Raw genomic sequence first — 24,311 nt, 5'->3', positions numbered from 1 at the left:
TGCACTTACGTTATTAATAATGAGCTTTGAATCTGTTGCGTTCTGCCTATCTGTCTGTGCACACCATATGAAGAAGTTGTGGCTCAAACTACTGCTGTGATAAGTTTGTTGGTAACAAGTGACTATTAGCTTCTTGCAGTATTCCTAAGAAAGTGATTTGTTTAATGTTAATCTGGTTATCTAGAGAACCAAGTGCCTTAGCACTGTTTCTAATAAAACACCTTAAAAATAATATATAAACCATTGGCTAACCTTTTCTACAATGTATGGTTTTCTGTAAAATAATGGGTGTTGCATATGATAGATTGAACGTAATTCTTACTGAAGTAGGGTTTCCTGTTGGTTTTTAACATATATTTACTATTTTCTTTGACTTTGTTGTGAATTTACTGCTCAAGAGACATTAGGATAGATTCTGTCCATTTTAGGACACACTGATAGCATCTATCACTCCCTGATCAGACTTAGCAAGGTTTGATGCAGGGTAAAGCTCCCAGAATGTGCCTTCTTAACACCAAGTAATTCCAGTTGCCGCAGTATAATATGTTTCCATTTTTGCACAAAATATCCTGTGACCAGTCTGAGCGAGATTGCCATTTAGTGCTGAATTAGGGGTAGTTTTTGCTGCAGTCCTGTATCCACTATGAAGTGGGTTCAAACCTTCCAAATTCATTTTTGTAGAATCCATACGGCCAGCAGAAAGGTGCATCAGTCTAGGCTGAAGTTAAACCTGGGTCTCAAGCTGACAGCTAGTGCATTGCACCACTCAATCCCACGTATTTCAAAAATATACAACAGAAAATGCTGTAAGCACTCAACAAGTCGAGCCGCATCTGTGGAGAGTGAAAGATAGGGTTATTGTTTCATGTTCCATGACCATTTGTCAGAACTGGAAGATATTTTAGAACTCCTGTATTTCATATTAATAGGAAGAAATGTTGAGTAGGGGTTCTAATTAGGAAAGAAATGAAAAAGCAATGCAGTGCTGGTGTATTTCCCTGCTGTAGTTAATTTATTTAAATTTTGGTTTTCTAGTTTCCAATTTTCTTATTTAATACCAAATTTTGCTTAATAAAGAAACTTATCTATGGAGCACACCCATAAAATTGGGTGAAGATCAGCAGTGCCACTCGAGCAATTCCGCTTCTGTCATTTTGGTATGAACAGATAGACAGAGCCACCACTATATCCTTGTTCCGATAGTGAGGAAAGATAATTATTGTGAAAGTGGAATTAAATTCTGATCATTCATGCCTACATCATTTAAGAAGATTTTAAAGTCACATGCTAATGTACATTCACAGCAATATTTATTGGGTTTCTATTCAATTTTGTACTGTGAAAAATATTTAACTGTTTCTTAGGCCTTGAGGGGGGAAAATAGCATTAATACTTTTTCAAGTTTTCTTTAACAGGTAAACCAGAAATTTAATCTTCAATGAAAAATCTCATCTTCAGGTTTACGTATAGATTGCACAGTTCATGAGCCTATTTATATAAATCCTTCTTCTGGCTTTACATATTTAAAGGAAAAGGTTTCTTATCAGAGTCAATGATGGGTTACCATCCTGAATTGAATACAAGCCATTTTTGGCTGATTTTGTATAATTTTGAATCATTTTTTAGAAACAAAATTACAAGTGGTAGCTTTCATAATTAAGATGTTGTATTTTATTCAAGTTTTATTACTTGAGGACTCTCATTGTGTTAGAACGTTTGTTATTGTTTGCTTGATTTGTAAATTGATGACAGGACCCACTTTTGTCAAAGTGACTGTAATTCATTGACTTACTCAGTTTAGCAGTGACTGATGTTGAACCAGAGGTAGATTTTGTGAATATTTAATTTCCTCCACCTCTGGCACTACAAGCACAAACTTTGATTAACACCGACTTCCATTGATGCTTCTCCCTCAAAACAAATGCTTGAACATGAAAGAACTAGCTTTTATGTAGCATTTATCATATTCTCATGATGCCTCAAAGCACTTGGGCTGTGCGGCACTGCTTGCCAGTGGAAAAAGAGAATCTAATGGATTCGAAAAATCCACCTTGTTAGGTGAGGCTTTGTGACTCCAGAGGGAATGGTGCTGCCTCATTTACCTCATGGGATTGCCGTTCACTTTGATGCATGATGAGTTAGATCATCTCCATTCAGTGCAGTTGGCTATACTTGGCCCCAGTAATCATGGGCAAGTGTGGGGATAATCACCTAGGGTATCTATTTTGTTCTCCATTTCATAACGACTGCTAGAAACTGCAGGTAAGGACAGCACCACACTCTGCTTTTATTATCTTTCCTTGCCTCTATACCTGAATGGCATAAAAAGCACCTGTAGCCTAGGGTCACATATGAAGAATGTTTATGCGGATGAGGATGGCTCTTGGTACAGAACTGTACCCAGTATGAGTCGCTATTTTCAGGAGAGGCAGGGATCATATTGGAGGGGTGTGGGAGGTATAGAGGGGGAAACTACTACTGTCATTTCCGAGCATTATTAATGTAATACTAGATGATTATTGTGAGATGGAATTTTTGAAAATAGCTGGCCCAGCAGCACAAAGTTAAAAGGAAATTCCAGTAAAGGTTACTGATTAAAGTAAAAGTGGAAAAGCAAAGCTTTAAGTAAATTTTGAACTGATCGTTTTCAGTTTACAATGACATTTACACATCTGTGTGTACTTTCCTTCTTATTAGATCTGGATTACTGTTAGAATCCAAAAATGCCTTTGTCAGCACACTCTTTGCAGAGATTTTTGTGAACTTTGCTCAATTTTGTAGTTCATTTAAAAAAAAATTGTAATTATCCTGTAATATCCTATGAAGCTCACAAGAGACAGATGGGAAGCATTTGCAAATGCTTCCCTTGTCACCCATCCTATTTCAGATGTAAAACTTGCTTTGCATTTTTTTTGCAGACTTCAACAGTGCTTACATGGGAGTGTCAAACAGCCTTTAACTCTGAGACTGAGCAAGTTTAATCAGTAAATGGCTGAGTGATAAAGATCAAACACTGAGTTCAAACCTTGGTCTCTGTGTTGGCTGATCTCAGCAGAGTGATAGTAGGAGTGCGATAGTTACCTTCCACCAGCGTGTTAGGGAAATGGAGATCAAAATAGAAACCCTAGGTGATTATCCCCGCACTTGCCCATGATTATTGGGGCCAAGTATAGCCAACTGCATTGAATGGAGATGATCTAACTCATCATGGATCAAAGTGAACGGCAACCCCATGAGATAAATGAGGCAGCACCATTCCTTCTGGAGCCACGGAGCCTCACCTAACAAGTCTAATCACTACCTCAATCATTATTGGAAGTGCACATCCATGAATGCTGGATGAGGCCAAAATTGTGATGAGTAGCCAGGAAACACTCACTGTTGAGGCTTGTGCATGAGTAATGGCCAATTTCAGATACAACAATGAAAACAGTGGCTAGGAACCCTTATAGAATGATGCAGCAACAGAAGGTGGTCATTCAGCCTATCACAGGTGCAGGTTCCTTGAAACAGCTATCCAGTTGGTCTCACTCCTCAGCTCTGTCGTCAAAGCCCGCTAAATTTTTTTCCCTTCAAGTATTTGTCCAATTTCCTTTAAACCTGATTCCACCATCCTCCCAGGCAATGCTTTCCAGATAACAACAAATCACTTCTTTTTATATTTAAAAAAAACATATCGTCTTTAGTTCTTTTGCTGATCACTTTAAATCTGTCGCTTCTGGTTACTGGCCCTTCTGCCACTCGAAATAGTTTCTCCTAACTTACTGTATAACAATCCTTCACGATTTTGAACACCTTCATCAAATCTGCTCAGCTTCTCCACATAACTGACCTGGTACCATTCTAGGAAACCTCTCTGCACCCTCTCTCGGGCCTTGACATCTTCCTAAAGTATGTTGCCCAGAATTGGACGCAATAGTCTACCTAAGCCTAACCAGTGTTTTATAACTGAAAGGTCAACATCTTGCAGAGAGAAGATTCCGGGTAGGGAACTCAAAATGATAACAGGTCTAGGGAAATCCACATCGTTCTGGAATGTCTATTTTTAGAAAGTGTTTTCAGTTCATTAATTGTGACACTGAGAAGAATACTATTATAGTAATAAAGCAATTTAAATAGCATTAGAAACGTTAATATTGTAAAATGAGACTACAGAAAATTTAAATTTTGCAAACCTCTCAAATTGTCCTGTTGCTCTTTCCTGCAATTTTTTCTTTATTTCTAATAGTATGTCTCAGAGATGGAAGTCTTGCTCTGAGTCAGAAGATTGTGGGTTCAAACCCTACTCTAGGACTTTACCACATAATGCAGGCTGGCACTTCAGTGCAGTACTGAGAGTGCTGCATTACTGCCTTTCAGATGAAATGCTAAACCAAAGACTATTGCAGTGAATATAAAAAAAATCATGTGGCACTTATTTGAAAGAAGGAGCAAAGTTTTCCAGGTGTCCTGGCCAACATTCATTGCTGTTTACAATCAGTTCAGGTAGATGTAAAACATCCTATGGTACTGTTCAGAGGAATGCAGGTGCATTCTTATGGTGTCCTGACAAAACAAATTAACTGGTCATTCATCTCACATCTTGCTGTTTGTGAGACCTTGCTGTGCACAAATATTCTGCCTTGTTTGCCTGCAAAAGAGTAAGTACATTTCAGAAATAATTCATTGGCTGTGAAATGTTTTGGGATATCTTCATGTTGTGAATTGCTCTTTCTAACTGGTCTGGCCTTTCTCTGTTATTTCTATGTTCTTTTGTCAATTTTAGAGACAGGGTCAGCATTGAATGCCATTGGATTGAGACTGTGCCTTGGCATCATTTTGCTAGTGAAAAGGTTACATGCGTTGATGCCATTTTAAGAAGCTTTTGGTGGGGTGACATTGAATGAGTGCTTGGAAAAATTGGTAGTCTTCCATATTCCCATTTCCTTATCAATAGGGAAAAAATGTCAACTGTTGGCTACTGCAGTTCTTTTACAGAGTGTTACGAGAGTGCTTCTATTTTTTGTAACATATGTTTTAAGGACCTGTAGTTGAATTATGGACATTGATTCATCTGGAAGCTTGAAGAGTTGCTGAACTTTGTGTTTATTTTTAAAAAGAGGTCACCAGAAGGATTGCTGCACTTGGCTTGTAAACAAGCCCTTACTGGAAGGCACTTGTTTTCAGGTAAAATACCAGCAGGGAGCTTCTTGTTTTGACTTGGGGAGATGTTTAACAAAGAAGTGACAGGTTAAGATTTATAGAGGTCAGAAGGCTTGACATTTGGAATGTTTTTGGTTTTATTTTGAATTGTTACGAAGGATAGTTGTTTTTTGCCTACCAAGAAAAAAACAGCTCATCTCTCTCAGAAAGAAACCCTGCATATCCAGTGTGTCAGTCTCCTCTTTCCTCTTGTATTTGAAGAAGCCCTGTGTATCGAATGTGTGGGAACTGAAACCCCTGTTGCCATGTTTCTGCTGTAAGGCCTATCTGAAGCCTCTGTTGCTGCATTTCTAAGAAAGTCTACCCAAACTGATCTTCAACATCGCCTGGAAAGAACTGTTCCAGGAAGATCCCAGTGACCATTGTCTATACGCATTTGGGACGCCAAACTAAAACTAAGGACATCTTTCCATATTTTTTTTTTCTTCGAGAAGTAGCAAGTACTTAACCCAAATGTTTTTTTGACCTTTTTTTGGTAAAAGAGCTCTAAAACACAAATCCCTTTATTTTTCCAGTTAACACGGTATATGTGTATGTGAGTGTAGGTAAAGGTTAAGGTAAAATGGGAACTTTAATATTTCAACTTGTGTGTTTATGCTTTACTTCATTACTGGTTAAGACTTGTTTTATAATAAACTGATAATTTTGTTGTTTATTAAAGAAACCTGGTTGGTGTTTTTCATTCTGGGATAAAAAATAGAGTCTATGATTGACCGTATCGGTAAGTGGGAAAAATTTAAATATATGTTGTGACATGTGAAGAAGTGGAACTGGAATAAACAGTGCACTCCTCCTGCCTCAGTCATAACAAGAGACTAAATGCTACCTAAGAATGGATGACTATCAACACATTCTGGTGCTTCGCATAGGCAGCATTCGAAGTCTAATTATTGTAAGAATGCTTATTAAGGTAGCCAGTATTAGATGTGGAAGGTTGAATTTTAGTCTGTAGAATTTTTTTTAAAAACCCTTTTTAACAACAATCATTTTTAAGCAGCAGTAGGATGTTTTAAATATCTTAAGAATCATTGTGAATGCTCCAGCAAATACTACAAATGTGCTTATGCTAAAAGCAAGCTGGAATGGGGAGGGGAAAGAGTGTCTAGCGCAGTCAATACTAACACTGAAGCGAAAAACACTATCATAAGGAAATTAGGAATGAAGAAGACCATTCAGCTCATATTCTTTCATTAATCCAGCATACCCCTTGCAGCATTCAATAATTTCTGAAATTATTCCAGGTTTTTATTTCCAGTACTGTAACTTTAAGATCTTTAAGGAGTAAACCCCAAACATCAACAGGGCAAAAAATGATAATGAAACCCTTTTTGATCCTTTGCCCTCAGGTATTCCTAAAAATTACAGCAAAGAAGGAAAACATTCATCTATCATGCCTTTGATAGCTCCAATTCAAGCTAACTACTTTAATCCAATTTTCCCACTCGATTTAAAAAAAAAAATCCTTTAATCATTCATTTGACTGACCCTTTCTGATTTCAAGCACAACTTGCATTTTTCATACAAGTGAGGGTAATAAAAATGTCCCAAAGTGCTTCACAGGAAAATGGATACTAAACCAGGAAGGAAAAGTTTAAGGGGTTTATTTTGGTGAAAGGGTGGAAACAGGTGCTGAATGGGTGCTGTGCTAATACGGCACAACTGTTAGAAAGTCTGGTTTTAGCATGCAATTTTGGTTCCAATTGCTGATCATAATTTGAGTTTACCTGGAGGTGTTTACACTAAAAGTGCTGATTAAACACAATTTATGTGCAGCAGTATATGTGGGCTCCTCGCATCCACTTCCATTGAAGCTGTGGAGCGGGCTGGTTGATGTACAGCGACTCATTTCAGGATGGCTCGTAGACCGAGGGAGAGGGTCTTCACATTGAGGATATGCTCCACTGTGTTATGTGGCACTACCACGTGCTAAATGGGATAGGTTTCAAACAGATCTAACGATGCAAAACTGGGCATCCATGAGGCGTTGTGAACCATCTGCAGCAGCAGAATTGTACTCAACCACAATCTGTAACCGAATGGCCTAGCATATCACCTACTCTACCATTACCGTCAAGCTGGGGGACCAGCCCTGGTTCAATGAAGAGTGCAGGAAGGCATGCCAGGAGCAACACCAGGCATACCTCAAAATGAGGTGTCTACCTGGTGAAGCGATAACCCAGGACTTCTTGCATACCAAACAGCGTAAGCAACACGCAATAGAGCTAAGCGATCCCATAACCAACGGATCAGATCTAAGCTCTGCAGTCTCACTGCATCCAGTCGGGAATGGTGGTGGACAATTAAACTAACAGGAGGAGGTGGCTCCACAAATATCCTCATCCTCAATGATGGGGGAGCCCAGCATATCAGTGTGAAAGATAAGGCTGAAGCATTTGCAACAATCTTCAGCCAGAAGTGCCGAGTTGATGATCCATCTCGGCCTCCTCCTGAAGTCCCCAGCATCGCAGATGTCAGTCTTCAGTCAATTTGATTCACTCCGTGTGATAGCAAGAAACGACTGAAGGCATTGGATACTGCAAAGGCTATGGGCCCTGACAACATTCTGGCAATAATACTGAAGACCTGTGCTCCAGAACTTGCTGCACCCCTAGCCAAGCTATTCCAGTACAGCTACAACACTGGCATCTACCCGGCAATGTGGAAAATTGCCCAGGTATGTCCTGTACACAAAAAAGCAGGACGTCCCATCAGTCTACTCTCAATCATCAGTGAAGTGATAGTAGCTGTCATCAACAGTGCTATTAAGCGGCACTTACTCAACAATAACATGCTCAGTGACGCTCAGTTTGGGTTCTGCCAGGGCCACTCAGCTCCAGACTTCATTACAACTTTGGTTCAAACATGGACAAAAGAGCTGAACTCAGGAGGTGAGGTGAGAGTGACTGCCCTTGACATCAAGGCAGAATTTGACTGAGTAATGCATCAAGGAGCCCTAGCAAAACTGGAGTCAATGGGAATCAGGGGGCAAATTCTCTGCTGGTTGGAGTCATACCTAGCACAAAGGAAGACGGTTGTCGTCGGAGGTCAATCATCTGAGCTCCAGGACATCACTGCAGGAGTTCCTCAGGGTAGTGTCCTAGGCCCAACCATCTTTAGCTGCTTCATCAATGGCCTTCTTTGAATCATAAGGTCAAAAGTGGGGATGTTCGCTGATAATTGCACATTGTTCACCATTCGTGACTCCTCAGGTATTGAAGCAGTCTGTGTAGAAATGCAGCAAGACCTGGACAATATCCAGGCTTGGGCTGATAAGTGGCAAGTAACATTTGCACCACACAAGTGCCAGGCAATGACCATCTCCAACAAGAGAGAATCTAACCATCTTCCCTTGACATTCAATGGTGTTACGATCACTGAATCCCCAATAATCAACATCCTGGGAGTTAACATTGACCAGAAACTGAACTGGAGTAGCCATATAAATATCGTGGCTACAAGAGCAGGTTAGAGGCTAGGAATCCTACGGCAAGTAACTCGCCATTTGACTCCCCAAAGCCTGTGCCCCATCTACAAGGCACAAGTCAGGAGTGTGATGGAATACTCTCCACTTGCCTGGATGGGTGCAGCTCCAGCAACACTCTAGAAGCTTGACACCATCCAGGACAAAGCAGTCCACTTGATTGGCACCCCATCTACAAACATTCACTCCCTCCACCACCAACGCACAGTGGCAGTACTGTGTACCATCTACAAGATGCACTGCAGCAACGCACCAAGGCTCCTTAGACAGCATCTTTCAAACCTGCAACCTCTACCATCTAGAAGGACAAGGGCAGCCGATGCATGGGAACACCACCACCTACAAGATCCCCTCCAAGTTCCACACCATTCTGACTTTGAACTATAACTGTTTCTTCACTGTCGCTGGGTCAAAATCCTGGCAGTCCCTTCCTTACAGCTCTGTTCCTATACCTACCCCACATGGACTGCTACGGCCCAAGAAGGCAGCTCACCACCACCTTCTCGAGGGCAATTCGGGATGGACAATAAATGCTGGCCTGGCCAGCGACGCCCACATCCCTTGCATGAATTTGAAAAAAAGGGTGCACATGTTCTTGGACGTAGCACTGGAGGTCCTGGAGGAGGACGGATGTCCTGTACATGCAAGGGAAAGAAGTCCACCTCACCCTCCTACCTCCTATCCTTCTCTCCAGTAGCTGGTGCTGCTCCACCTGACCTCATGTCCTCCTGCCATTCCTCCTGCAGACCAAGGGGAACCCCTAGCAAGATGCCAGTGACCAAGCACTCCCTTTCTCTTCTACGGTGTTCAATAACGTTGAGTAACAGCACTTTTTAGGAAAAATCTTCAGATAATTTCTGGAACAAATGTTGATAGTGTGTTGAAGTCTTGACAAAGTGTCAGAGGCAGTCTCCTGATGTGTTTCAAAACTCCTTTTCAAACCTCCAGCAGCAAGCGAGCAGTAAAACATGATATATCTTTAAGTCGCATTTAAAATCCCCTGCAATGACTTGTTTACTCCCAATCAGCTGGTCACTGTTAGAAGAGAATGTTAGTTCAAGTGCAAACCACCAGAATGCTGTGCAGCAATTTAATGGCAATCCGCACCTTAACGATCTTCAGGGTGGCCGTTCCTAGTGAAGCTTCAACTCCTTTACCAAGGTGGTGTCTTGCGCTAAACATGGGCTAAAACAGCATTTCAGCTTTACACCCCATCTTGGCCACCTCGGAGGCTCGTTAGCAAATTGCCCCCAGGTGTGATGACAGAAAGCACTTTTAAAGGAGGCGAGAAAAGCAGAGACATTTAGGGAGGGGGAGTTCTGCATGGTGGCTCTGCCATCAGTATAGGGCTTAGGAAGGTGCGGTTATGCAAACAGCTGAGGTCGACTGTTTTCCTACCTTCTATTTTATATTCAATTTTAGATACAGTACTATATTTGTAGCTTTCACAAATTTCTTGAGTTGGTTTATGATACTAATTAGCAACTACTTCTGTAATGGATGAACCTTTTCGGTACTGGATGTAACATTCATATTGCTTCCACTGCAGCTCACATTGGGTTTGTGTTTGCAGTAAAGAAAGAAAGAGTGCTTTCTTCTCCCCCTCCTTACCTTCAGTGTAAGGGACAGAATCTTAATTGATCATTCTGCCAAGCTGACCTGAGGAGGTTGAAAGCAAGTTAGTGGGACTGAGTTTAGCAGAATCATTGACACACTGCAGCAGTCCAAATATGAATGCAGAATAACAACTGTTTTGTTGACACTAGGGTGTAATGCAGCATATTTGAGAGAAAAAGCACATTAATTGGGAGAGTAGAATAATTTGACAAACATATAAGTTAAAAATAATGTGCAATACTTTGGGATTGAGCAAGATATGTTTGCATCATCCTGAGTTCCTGGAACAGAAATAACAGTCTGATTATTTTTGTTGAAAAACATTAATATAATTTTCTTTCATCTTTGACATGAGCATTTTACCCACAAGATGGAACATGTCCAGGAATGAATAGATCAATCAGCTTAATATTGGTAGTCGGAAAAATAGTAGAATCTCTACTAAAGGAGAAAATAAATAAATCAAGAAACCAAAAATATAATAGTGAGTAGTCAACTAGTCAACATGGATTTCAAAAGAAAAACTTTTGCTTCGCCAACCTCATTGAATTCTTTGCAGAGGTAACAGAGAATGAGTAGAAAAGGGCAATGCAGTGGATGTGATATATTTAGATTTCCAAAAGACCTTTGATAAACTATCACATAATAAACTAATGAATAAGGTCAGAACATATGAAGCCTGAATAATTAGCAGAATGAATAGCTTGCTGGCTGAAAGGCAGAAAGCAGAGAATAGGTAAAGGGTAGCTGTCTAGAGTGGCAGAAGGTGAGAAGTGGGGTCGCACAAGGAACAGTGCTGGAACCACTATTGTACAATTTATATTACCAATTTAGACTTTGGAATCAAAAACACAATTTTTAAATTTGCAGACAATGCCAAATTGGGACAGATCGTCAACACCGAGGAAGACTGCAACAAATTACAAGAAGACATTAATAAATTTACAAAATAGGCATATATTTGACTAATAACTTTCAACAAAGTTAAGTAGGAGGTATTGGTAAGGTAAAATAAGAAGGTCTCGTATTATTTAGAAAATAAGAATCTGCATGGGGTGGAGGAGCAAAGGGATCTGGGAGTACAAAAACACAAACCACTGATGCAGGCCATTAAGGCCATAACAGAAGCAAACCAAGCACTAGAGTTTATTTCCAGAAGGATAGATTTGAAAAGTAGAGAAGTTATGCCAAACTTGTATCAAACCTTGGTTAGACTACAGTTAGAGTACTATGTATAGTTCTGATTGCCATATTGTAAAATGGATAAAGAGGTTGGGATTTTTATTTCAATTAGAGGGCAGGAATGGGGGTGGGTGGTCACTTAAATTCGCCCCTCAGGTTGGCATGCCGGTTTCCCAACATGAAACTGTCATGCTCAAAGTTTAAAAGGCTCCGCCAGGTGCCAGAAGAGATAACTCGCCTGAGATCATTTAATGGCCAGTTAAACATATTAACAAGCTTGTCAACTCGTTAGGGGCCGGTTTTGAATTTTCTTTGTAAGGCAAGGGATTAATGCAGGGTCTTAACCATGATAGTGGGGAGCCAGTCAGAATGGCGGGACAACAGCTAGAGACACTATTAAAAAGGGAAGGCTCAGAAAAGGCCCTCATCCACGGGCAACCAGTTGTACAGAGTCAGGAAATTTATCTGTCATATCTCTTCGCTCTTGACGAGGGCATTTTGGTGGGGTGAGAATGGATGGGTCTCTTGGCTTACAGGTCTCACAGGCTCTTGAGAGGTGGGATTCAGGAAGACTGCACATTCAAACTGAAAGGAAGGAAAGGCATAACAAGGAATGAGATTAGGCGGTGGCTTCTGACGTTGGCCAGATCAAGGGCCAACTCCACAAAATGCATCAGAGATGCGTGTTGGGGGACCCCACCGTCCATGTGCAACCTCTTGCTTTCCCTGGCATTGTACTTTCGTTTCGCCTGTTGGGTGAAAAAGGTGCTGTTAGGACAATACCTCTCTCCCTCACCACTTGCAGCTTTTCAATCACATAGGATGTTGCAGACTTCCCTGTAGTCCAGTGTCCAATAGCGCTCATATAATGAACTTTACTTATGGGTCATCAGTGCTGCTGTATGCACTTCTCTCCTCTCCTGTGGTCAGGAGATCTTTATGCGCCCTCAGGATGCCCCTCATTTTTACATTCTGTGACTGCTGACCAGGAGAGATGCCATCTGTGCCTATCTTTTGACCCAGCTTGCCAGACTGAAGCAGGTCATTGAAACGTTTCCTGCACTGGACCCATTTCCTCCTCACCACTTGTCGGCTCCTGACCTCATAAGCCACCTCCAGCAGTGCCTTCATGGTCAGCTTTGCAGGCTTTCTGTTGCCGCTGGTGTTGCTACCTACAGCAGCACCTCACGTGAGGTGTCAGAAAATCAGGGGGCTGCTCTGGCACAGGGACTCTCCCTACCCACTGCCCTCTGCTCATCTTCGCCTTCCATTTTTCAGATGAAGGGCAATCACAGTAATTGCTGCCACCCGCCCTTTAATTCAGGCCAGCTCCTCCCTGCGTCTGCTGCAGCTAATTGCGTTGTGAATGCGATTCTGGGCCAATTAACCAGGTTTCCTGTTCAAATTGCAACATGTTGGACACAACTTCGGGGTCCCAACCCTGCAATGGAAATCCCGCCCAGGGGCACTGGAGAGTGTCCAAAAATAATTTGGAAGGATGATGTTAGAATTAGGAAGTGACCCTATTGGGAATGGACGATCAAGCTGGGTTTCTTTTCTCTTGGACAGAGAAGAGTGCGGGATGAAATGATAAAGGTCTTTGAAATTATGAGAGGTTTTGATCGAGTAGACACAGAGAATGCTTGTGTGGAGGGCAAAACTAGAGGCCATTGATATAAGGTAATCACCAAGAAATCAAATGGCGAAGTCAAAAGAAACTTCTTTACCCAGAGAGTAGTGAAAATGTGGAACTTGCTTCCACAGGGAGTAATTGAGGTGAATGGTATCAATGCAATTAAGGGGAAGCTAGATAATCATAAGAGGGAAAAGGGAATAAAGGGTTATGCTGATAGAGTTAGATGAGGAAGGAAGGGAATAGGCTTGAATGGAACATAAGTGCCAGCATGGACTAGATGGGCTGAGTGGTCTGTTTCTGTGCTGTCTATTCTATGTCTGTGTAATATTGCAATAGCATGTGAGTGTTTCCAGTCTGGAGTAAATTATTTTTTCCCTTGCTCTTCATGCCTCACTGGCTGTTACTGTATTGATTTATCATTGATCCATTGTGTAGAACAGTTATAAAGGCAAAAGACTCTGAATACTAACATTTTTTTAACCATTTGTGCTAAAATTTGAAACAATAAGTCATAATAACTGAGCCGTACATTAGCCATGTCAAACGCAGCTGAATGGGTACCCAGGTAAACAGCAGGCATGTCTCAGGTTAGAATGCATGCAGAAATCTAGCACAATGCTCGTGTATTGAAATGTGCACTTAATTTGATGTATTTATGAAATAATTCTTTATTCTCATTGCAGGATAAGTGTTTCTGTTAATCAGAGGATTATAGCACTTCCTCATGACAATCGCCAAGTTCGATTATTCGATATGTCAGGAGTACGTTTAGCACGTCTGCCCCGCAGTAATCGGCAGGTAATTCAATTTTTATTTCAGTACTTAATTTTTATCCCTCTATTAGGCCGTAATTATTATTTGAACAAGTCATTGTTTTCATATGGTTAGAACTGAGAATTAGAATTATCTTAAGGTTTGTAAAAATGAGTAGGCGCATTTTAATGACATGGCAATGGCGCCTATGTCTATAACTGTATTTAAACCTAGTTATTGACCAATCCTTGTGTTTCCTTAGGAAGTTTTAATTGACAAATCTTACAATATCTACAGAACTGTGGAAGTGGCACCTTTTAGTCAAGCAAGCTTGTAAATGCATCACAATGTAACAAGAGTGACATAATATTGAAATTTATTTCATCCATAAAGTTGAGTAATAGGCCAGGATTTTTGCCGAGGCGTGCGGCGGGACCTGGGGCTGCATTTTATAGGCAGCAGCCAATTTAGTGGCTGCCGCCGGGCCTATCGTCCTGTTCAGGATGGCAGCCCAAACAGAGGGCTGGCACCCTCAGCAGCGCCACCTGGAGAGGTGGTCACTGCTGGGGCTGCACTTGGAGGAAGACGCATATCGATGGACATGCACCCTCACAACCAGGTAAGTGGGGTCTGGAGGAGTTGGCTTCTTTGAGGGGTTATGGGGTGGGGGCGGGGGGTTTGCTGAGGGAAGGCTGTGCTGATTCAGCGAGGATGGCATTTGCTGCTGGTGGGGTCCTCCATGGACCAAACAGTGCCCAAAGAGGGTTTACCTGGTGGTCTTCCCACATGGCAGAGGACTGCCCCCCCCCCCCCCACCCCCGCCAGCCACGGTAGATTGCCAGTGGAGGTGGGGAGATGCCCTTAATTGGCCACTTGAGTGGCTCAATTGGGCTCTGGGCAGGTGGGCCTTCTGCCACTTTTAACATCGCTGGCAAAATGGATTGCCAGCGGGAAGGCATCGGGCACCCCATCTAATGCCTTCCCATGCCATTTTGTCAGCCTTGCCGCCTCTCAGCCCGTCTCCAAGGACCCCGTAAAAATTCAGCCCATAGTTTCTTGCAAAATTGGAACTTTGAAAAAAGATTGTAAATATGAAAGAAGGTGTGAAATGATGTCTAAACTTAAGCTGACTTTTACGCATTTGTAAACTTATAAATGTTGCCAGTGGAATTAAATTTTTCCAACAGCTGTAATCATCTATTTGGTAAGCTCTATTAACATTTTGATTCAGTTGTATTTACGTTTTTATTGAAAGTAACATGGATTACACAGCAGCATTGTCAATGTTAAGGTTACATATACTTGGGAATTGGACTGAAATGCCCAAAGAAATTAAAATTGCTTCACATGGACAAAAATCTAGAAAGGCACTCCTACTTAAATAGGAAGAAAATAATGTGCTTGGGATAGGAAAATGATCTGTGGGTCTTGATTGACAATATGTTGAAGCTGTCAGCAACAATGGTCAGAGGCAGTGCATAAAGCAAATCAGATGTTGGGATGCACTAAAAGGTCAATATTGACCCGCAATAGTAAGATAATCCTGCCACTTTATAAATTCATTAGTGCAACCACATTCAGAGTACTGTGTACAGTTTGTCACTGCAGTACAAAAGGATATTGCAGCTATGAAAGGCCATGAAGAGAGCAACCAGAATGATTGAAGGGATGGAGGGATTGGATTATGAGGATTGATAATTAGATATGTTCTCACTGGAAAGGACAAAGTTGAGGGTTGATATGATTGCTGCTTTTAAGGTTCTAATGTGACTAGATAATGTAGACCACGCAAACTATTTCATTTTGCCGAAACCAGTAGAACCAGAGGACATGGCTTGCACTTGAAGGGGGATAAATTCAAGACTAATCTGCAGAATCATTATGTATGAGCGAGTGGTAATTCTATGGAATAAGATCCTAGGGAGACGGTAGAAGCAGAAAGAATTGATTCATTCAAATGCTAATTTAATAGATTTTCTTTCAAAAAATAACAATGTGATACAGTGCATGAGTAACTTGAGACATGATGTAGGCAAGTGTAGCATGCTGAGGAGGAACAGGTGGCTTTGGACCTATGGCTGTTAAAGCTTTCCTTCACTGGGGTGTTTTCTTGTCTGCTGTCTGTGTCTATTGTAGACTAATTGATAGAGATCAATTACCATGTCAACAACTCCAATATTGTGTCACCTGACTCCCAGCTTGGTAAAAGGCAAACTAGATGGACCTTTGGTCTTTTATTGTCTAGCAATTATTATCTTCCCGTATTCTGGAATAAATGCAGAATAAACAAGTTATTATAAATTTGGTGTTGAATGCTAAACTGGAAATGATCACAATGATCAGCTAACTGAAAGTTTCAGTAATTCACATAAATCTGATTTGCAGAAAAACTTGAAATTAAGACTGTGGCTGGGAGTCTCTTGCACTTAATTCAAAAAGTTGCCATGAGTTTAGAAACAGGATTGAGAATAGTGGTGTTTACTTTCAAGAAAACTTTCCCCTCCTTTGTGATGTAGTCAATTATTTTACTGTTAAAGCTAGTCTTATCACAAGAAGCTAAGCTGCTGAGCAGAACTCTGGCATAATGCTGGTTGACCCCAGAAGCTGAAGAAATTAATTCAAACAGAAAATACTCAGTTTGTGCAAGGGGAAACTAATTTATTCTATGCCGACAGGCTTCTAACTCCTTTTATCTTCTATTATAGGGCCATCGGCGTATGGTGTGCTGCACAGCTTGGAGCGAGGACAATCCTACATGCAACCTCTTTTCTTGTGGTTTTGATCGTCAAGCCATTGGTTGGAATATCAATATCCCAGCACTCTTGCAAGAAAAATAAGATGCCATCAAGTGTTTCAGAAATGACTTAAATAACTCCAATCTTTATACGCTTAACTATGTTTCTATTGCTGTTATTGCTGTGAGTCTTCCAGCTAAGAGAGCTTTGTGTGATTGGGGTTGAATGGCTTGACATGCAAAATCTGCATGTAATGCCTCTGAAACTGTGCTTGGTTAATAAACCAATCTTGAATGCAACCATGCATATATTATAAATATTTGTTTGTAATTTATGTTTTCTTCGCTGGTCGTTAGAATTGGTTGACCTTATCACATAGAACGTATAAATGATTTGCACATAAGTTATAGCTGGATTCTGTAGCAGTGTGAGCAGGGCATTTTTGAATGGCTTAAAAAAATGTGAAGTTCTGCCAAGTATAAATTATGTGAAGGGTATAGTTGTGTTCATTGTTACCTTAAAATTCTACATATCTTCCTTGTTGCCTTGTAGAAAGTGCAAGGTTAGAATATAACAATTTTGATGTGATCTCACACACACGGTGTCTTTTAGCAGTCTCTTTACATACAATAAGTGTCTGACTGTACCAGTATATTGCAGTGAATTTGCGAGAAATGTATTTAAACCTTTTTCTAATTTCAGCAATGTTTGGACATTCAAATGTCATACAAGTAGGCAGTAGCGTTTAATCTGCGGAATTGTAACTTAATATAATGTAGTTATTCATCACATAATGTTACGACCAGGTGAGAAAGGGATCTAGGGTTCCCTCTCAGCCTTCACCTGGTCTTACTGTAACAGGGTTTAATTTTACACACCATTTTTTAGCTCCCTCTTAGTGAATCCTTTTTCACTGCATTCCAATTATAAGGCAAAGAAACCAGCACAAACAGGTTTTCTTAGGTTTAGGGCGGCGCAGTGGTTAGCACCGCAGTCTCACAGCTCCAGGGACCCAGGTTCAATTCTGGGTACTGCCTGTGCGGAATTTATAAGTTCTCCCTGTGACCGCATGGGTTTTCGCCGGGTGCTCCCGTTTCCTCCCACCGCCAAAGACTTGCAAGTGATAGGTAAATTGGCCATTGCAAATTGCCCCTAGTGTAGGTAGGTGGTAGGGAATATGGGATTACTGTAGGGTTAGTATAAATGGGTGGTTCTTGGTCGGCACAGACTCGGTGGGCCGAAGGGCCTGTTTCAGTGCTGTATCTCTAAATAAAATAAAAATAAAGAAGAAAGGTTGGAATTTATTAAACTTAAACTCTAATTCGGTTAATGCCTACGGATACACGACGTGCACACGCGATACACACATGCAGATACAGACAGAAAAGAGCAGGAGAAAAATGAAGTGGAAAAGTTTGAGGCAATCTTTGATGAGTTGGGGCCCAGTATTATTCTTAAACCTTGTTGCTGTAGGAGACTTTTCTCTCTTGGGGTTCATGTGTTTTCAGTGGATTTGGAGAGCTAGACAGGAGAGGCTGTGGCAAGCCAGTCAGGAGAGGTCTTTTCAGTCCAGGAGCAAATAGACACTCAGTTCAAACAGTTAGTACAATTCAGAAAAACCCAGGTTGCCAAGCAGGTAGTCATGCGACTAGCTGGTCTGACCACGTCTGCTTGTGGATTCTCTGGTCTTAGCCGACCCTGGAATGTCTCTTCTTGCACACAATACCTGGTGCTCAAAGTCCATTGTGGGTTAAATTGAAGCAGGGAATAGCCCCTTTGTCCTTCTAAGCATTGACTGTTGGTATGCAAAAATGTTTTTCCAGCCAAAGGCCTGGTGACTTTTTAAACAAGTTCACTTCAGCAACATTTTGAAATTTAATGTCCATATGGTGAAATTAATATGCCTCATTCTTGGCTGGTGGGGGTCTAGCATGACACCTCCACACCCAGCGGAATGAAATCCGATTTGAGAAAAGCGCGTTTCATTAAAAGACAAGAGAAATTATAAGATAGAGAAAAAACCATGCATTTCTCTCATTCATTCACCAATCCTAAAACATATTAAAATTGCCCATTTCCATGACTGCCAAGGTCATTGTTCCTGCTGAGGTCTGCAAAGGGGTGTGGGGGGATGTGGGGGTTAGATTTAATTAGCCCTAAGTTGGAATTTTTTCTTCCGAGGAGAGTCAGTATTGGTGGCGGGTTTATCCTGAACACACTTGCAGTGCTTTGCTGAATCATGCAAAGGCTTTTGACTTCAGGGGATGGGTGGTTCTCTCTTTTCTGAATGTGGGGGAGGATTCTTTGCTTATCTCCCCTTTGTCCTCTGGGACACACCTGCCTGCAGGTATTTGTGCAGACTCTACTACACTCCGCTGTGGCACTTCAACTAGGTGAGGCATCACCCTCACGATTTCTCTGCCCCCTAGAGGTCTTTCTTTGTTTCTTCAGGTTCCTGTAAATGCTGTTAGCAACTCTGGTGTGATGCTTCTAGTGTCTGCATTTACATAGGAGGATGTGGGGTCTAACTTTTCACACTTTTCAGGGTTGGCTGACCAGATAGTAGGGGTTTTCATCCAGGATTCCTCCCAGACTTCCTTTAACCTGCCCACTTAGTCACTTTTTCCCCTTCCCTGCCAAACCTTTTGCCAGCCTTGTGTCTACCTGTCCCTTTTTATACTCGGCGGGGGTCCCTTACAGTTCACTCGCCCTCTGCTGGAGGGTCCTAACATCGGTACAGGACTTAGGGGTGCAGGTTTCACTGTAGGTTGGGGTTTCCCCTCCACCTGGCACATGTGGCAACTCCTGCAGTACTCCACCACATCTTTGTGGAGTTTTGGCCAGTCAAACCGCTGTCTTATGCGGGCTTTGGTCTTTTGTTACCAGCATGTACAGCCACTGTAGTCTCGTGAGCCCTTTCTAATATTTCTCTCCAGTACCTCTGCGGCACTACTAACTGGTGAACTACTGTCCACTTCTTGTTCTCAGGTCTGTGAGGAGAGCTCCATTTCATCATCAGTACCTCATTCTTTAAATAGTAGCAATCAGGGACTCCCTCTGCTTCACTTTTAGACTGGGCAGCCTGTGCTAACTCTCGCAATACTGAGTCGGCTCGCTGAGCCTCAGCTCGGGAAAATCCATTTAATTCATTCTCTGGGTGTCCTAACTTTCCAAAGAAAGTCTCAGACAGACAGACCTCATGGTCATTTGCCTGCAGTGCCAATTTAGTCTCTTCTGGGGGAGCTGGTTTAATCATGGCCTGATCCACTACACATTCAGGGAAATTGCAGGGGTCTGTCTCCTGCCACTGCCTTGACTCTCTGACCACCTGCAGTCTTTCTTTTACTACTGGGGGGCTACTACCTTCAGCCCCACCAAATCATTACCAAGGAGCAAGTCAATTCCGTCCACAGGCAAACTAGGGACAATCCCTACGGTCACCGGTCCCGAAACTAGGTCGCACTCCGGTACACCTAGTGTACAGGTACAATCCCTCTGCCCTCCAATACCATTCCCCACCATTCTGGTGTTCATTGCACTTGCTGGGGGAAAGGTCAAACCTTTTCCCAGTAAAAGGGATCTAGCGGCTCTTGTGTCTCTCAGAATTACTATGGGCTCGCTTGCCCCACTCGGGGTATGGGGTTACTTTCCCCTATAAACTTGAGGAATCCTATTAAATTTTCCTGCACTTGCAGCCGTAAGCTTCCTGGGTCTCACTCTTATACATCTAAAGACACAGCTTGTTCTGTGCTTTCCATCAGGTTCGCTTCTTCACTGAACAGGTGTGCCCTGATTAACGCTACAGGTTTTCCCTTTAGTTTCCAGCAGTCAGCTTTTAAATGCCCTGCTTTATTACAATGGAAGCACACAGGTCTCCGGGTCTCACTCCTGCTCACAGCCCCTTCCTTTTTGGCTAGAGGAGGGCCCCTTGTGTCTCCTGCTTTCCTTTCTCTCCCAGGACTGCTTGGGCTCCTATCACCTTCCCACCCTTTGTCCTTTTTGGATTTGTAGGGGTGACTAGGAAAGGTTTTCCCCTGGGAAACCGACTTCTAAATTAAAGCAAACTCATCGCCCAGAACGTCTGCTTTCTGGGCTCTCTGAACCCACTGCTCTTCTACATGGGTCTTTATGGAGAGTGGGAGAGAGTGTTTAAATTCCTCTAACAGAATCACTTCTCTGAGAGTCTCATAGCTGAGCTGTATTTTAAGAGCCCTCAGCCACTGGTCAAAAGCCAGCTGCTTGCTTACTTTCGAACTCCAGATAAATTTGATTAGCTTGCTGCTTGAGGGTTCTAAACTTTTGGCGATAAGCTTTGGGTACTAATTCATATGCCCCGAGGATAGTATTTTTTGTCAGTTCATAATTTGATGAACTCTCATCTGGTAACAGGGAATAAACCTCATGGACTTTTCCGGTTAGTTTGCTTTGTAATAAGAGAGGCCAGGCCTCAGTTGGCCATTTTAGCTGCCTTGCCGGTTTCTCAAAGGACACAAAAAACACTTCTACATCCTCCTCATTGAATTTTGCAATTAGTTGAGCTAGTTTTAACACTTCTGTACCCAGCCCTGAATTACACTCCTCCATATTGGCCATGCTTTCACGAGGGTTACTCTAATGCCCCCTAGTTAACTCAAGCAGCTTCAGCTCTCTCTCTCCGCATTCCTTCCAGAATATTCTTTCTGTCTCTCCTCTCTCTCTCGTTCCTTCTCCTGTCTTTCTCACTCTCTCCTCTTTCTTCACGTTCCTTCTGGAAGGCGCTCTCTTTTTCCCTCTCCCATCTCTCTCTTCCTCTAATTCAAGTTTCCTCTTCAATTGTAGCTTTGCTAGCAATACCCTTTCCCCCTTAGTGAATCTTTGTTCACTGCTTTCCAATTATAAGGCAAAGAAACTAGCACAAACAAGTTTTTTTAGGTTTAAAGAAGAAAGGTTGAAATATATTAAACTTAAACTTTAATTCGGTTAACACCTGCAGATACGCGACGCGCCCACGATAGCATGCATACGCGATACACACATGCAGACAGAAAAGAGCAGAGGAAAAGTAAAGTGGAAAGGTTTGAGGCAATCTCTGAAGAGGGTTTTTGTGATGGTTCTTCGAGCTCACTGTAGAGTCCTTGATTGTAGGTAGATTTTCGTTGGGGCCCAGTATTCTTCTTAAACCTTGTACACTGCAAGAGACTTTTCTCTCTTAGGGTTCATCTGTCTTCAGTGGATTTGGAGAGCCAGCCAGGAGAGCTCTTTTCATTCCAGGAGCAAACAGACACTCTGAGTTCAAACCGTTTGTACACTTCAGAAAAACCCAGGTTGCCAAGCAGGTTAGTCATGCGACTAGCTGGTCTGATCACGTCTGCTTGTGGATTCTCTGGTCTTAGCCGACCCTGGAATGTCTCTTCTTACACACAATACCTGGTGCTCAAAGTCCTGTGTGGGTTAAATTGGAGCAGGGAATAGCCACTTTGTCCTTCCAAGCATTGACTGTTGGTATGCAAAAATGTTTTTCCAGCCAAGGGCCTGGTGATTTTTTAAACAAGTTCACTTCAGCAACATTTTGAAATTTAATGTCCACATGACGAAATTAATATGCCTCATTCTTGGTAGGTGGGAGTCCAGCATGACAATGGCTTGGCTCCTATTTGTATTTTGTCAAAATGTATGCTAATTGAGTAGGAATGCTTTTTTTTTCCCTAAGCAGTTTATTTTGAACTTTGTGGCTCATAAGGCAGTATTAAATGTGCAGGACCCTACTAATTATATTCTGTGTGAATGAGGAGATACGATTAGTATTGTAATGGCTCATGTCAGGCTGGTACCTTTTAAAGACTCTGAAGATCAGTAAAGTGAAAAGCGAGAAAAGACAAAACTGTTTGTATTTTTGGACTCCATACACAACATTAAAAACTAACTTTGCCAGTCATATGAGACTTTAGTGCTGATCATAATGGCTGGGATATTTGAACATACACGAGTGGTTTAATTTCAAAATTAAACTATTTGGAACCAAATAGGTTTCAGATTTAATGTATATTTGTATATTTTTGCATAGTTAAGCACAATCGTGCTCAATATTAAATGGTTTGACGCGCATCCATTTCAAGAGACAAAGCATTATAGTGCTAGTGCTATCCTTTGCCGAACTTGCTGTCAATCCAGCAACCCAATTTCATGAAGCATTTTGTTTGCTTCATTATTCGAAGCTACCTTGGTACCATCAGGTTTTTGCTGCCAGGTGTAGATCTAATTGTAATTAATTTTATTTCATTAACCCAAAGATTAGTAATGTTCAAAACTAGAATCTGCATTTAGCTACCTAAATCTGCTAAAAAATGTTATTGTATATTCATAATCTGAGTTTCAACTGATGTCTTTAGTGCACTTAATGGTTTTCCAGTGTCACAGCTAGAGCGAATAGTGCATTTATGATTCATGCAGGAGACAGTTTTGTTTTCCAAAGATTGGACAATCCTATTTGCATTGTTTGGATTTGATGTCAGCAAATAAATGGTTGATTTTTGAAGTCAGCAAGCTGCCTTGGAATTTGCTATAGGATAGATGCATACTGCAGTATCCTGAGTATGATTATGATACTGTTACAACATAACAGCACTTTACAAATAGAGCACTGGGTATTGTTTAATCAGCAGACTGTTTTTGGCATAAACTATAGAGTATCCTATGTAAGAAGCATCACTAAACACATTGTTCAAACTTCTTAAATCAGTTTTTGTTTGCTTGTGTGTGATTTGTATCAGATCCCTGTGTATTTCATGGCAACTCAGTAAAATTGTAGTTCATACTTTTCATTAAAGCATTAAATATGTATTATAAATTATGTTTCCAGTGCTCTGGGACTGCTGTTTTAAATGTAGCATAGAGGTGTGACAGCAACTTATAAGCAAGTAGAATGTAACCAGGGATGATTGAAACATTCTTCATAAACAGTCATATAACCTACCAAGAGCATTTCTACAGAGGAGAACTTATTTGTCGCAACAGATTGCGGAGTTACGCAATAAATGGGATTTCTGATCCCAGGTGATGCTTGTAATTAACTGCTGTGCTCATTTTGGTAAGGTTTATTCAGAATGCAACACATAAACTACTATATTGTGAAACAGGTGGGGAAAGATGTCCTATTTCTGTATTAAACGAAAACACTTGTGCATTACATCTGTTTCTCTAGAAGCAACCCCACTTGTAGCCATTTCACCTACCAAACAGTATTTTAGCATGTCATTGTTTAAAATTGATTTATCTTTTTGGAAGTTTGAAACAAAGGTGTGAAATTAAAAGTGAAACAAAAAGTCTGGTTTTGGCCGAATTGTGTTTATTTCTGTTGCAGGCAATACCAGATGATACTGCATTGCCATTATCCATGCCTTTGTACCCTCTACACGTAACTATTCCAATACACTCCTGGCTGGTCTCCCAGGTTCTACCTTCTGTAAACCTGATGCCATCAAGACTGCCGCTCATGTCCTAACTTCACCAAGTCGCGTTCGCCCATCAGTCCTGTGCTCGCTGACCTACACTGGCTCCTAATTAAGCAATGCCTTTATTTTAAAATTCTCATCATTATTTACAGATCCCTCCCTATCTCTGTAACCATCTTCAGCCACACAAGTGTCCCAAGATATCTGCGCTCCTCTAATTCTGGCCACTTGAGCATCACGATTTTTAATTGCTCACCATTGGTAGCCATGCCTTC

At 41.5% G+C, this 24,311-nt stretch overlaps 1 protein-coding gene across 1 annotated transcript in view; it reads left to right on the top strand.

The window, feature by feature from the left end:
- Positions 1-23,910, top strand: part of wdr37 (WD repeat domain 37) — a 152,768-nt gene extending 128,858 nt beyond the window's left edge. The window contains 2 exon segments of the mRNA XM_068014911.1: positions 13,802-13,916; positions 16,577-23,910. Coding sequence (XP_067871012.1) covers positions 13,802-13,916; positions 16,577-16,708 — 247 coding nt within the window. The 3' untranslated portion in view covers positions 16,709-23,910.
- Positions 23,911-24,311: the final 401 nt, after the last annotated feature.

Source organism: Heterodontus francisci, chromosome 2 (assembly GCF_036365525.1).
Source record: "Heterodontus francisci isolate sHetFra1 chromosome 2, sHetFra1.hap1, whole genome shotgun sequence".
Taxonomy (NCBI): Eukaryota; Metazoa; Chordata; class Chondrichthyes; order Heterodontiformes; family Heterodontidae; genus Heterodontus; species Heterodontus francisci.
The sequence above is the reverse complement of the archived record's forward strand: the minus strand, read 5'-3'. Positions and strand labels throughout refer to the sequence as shown.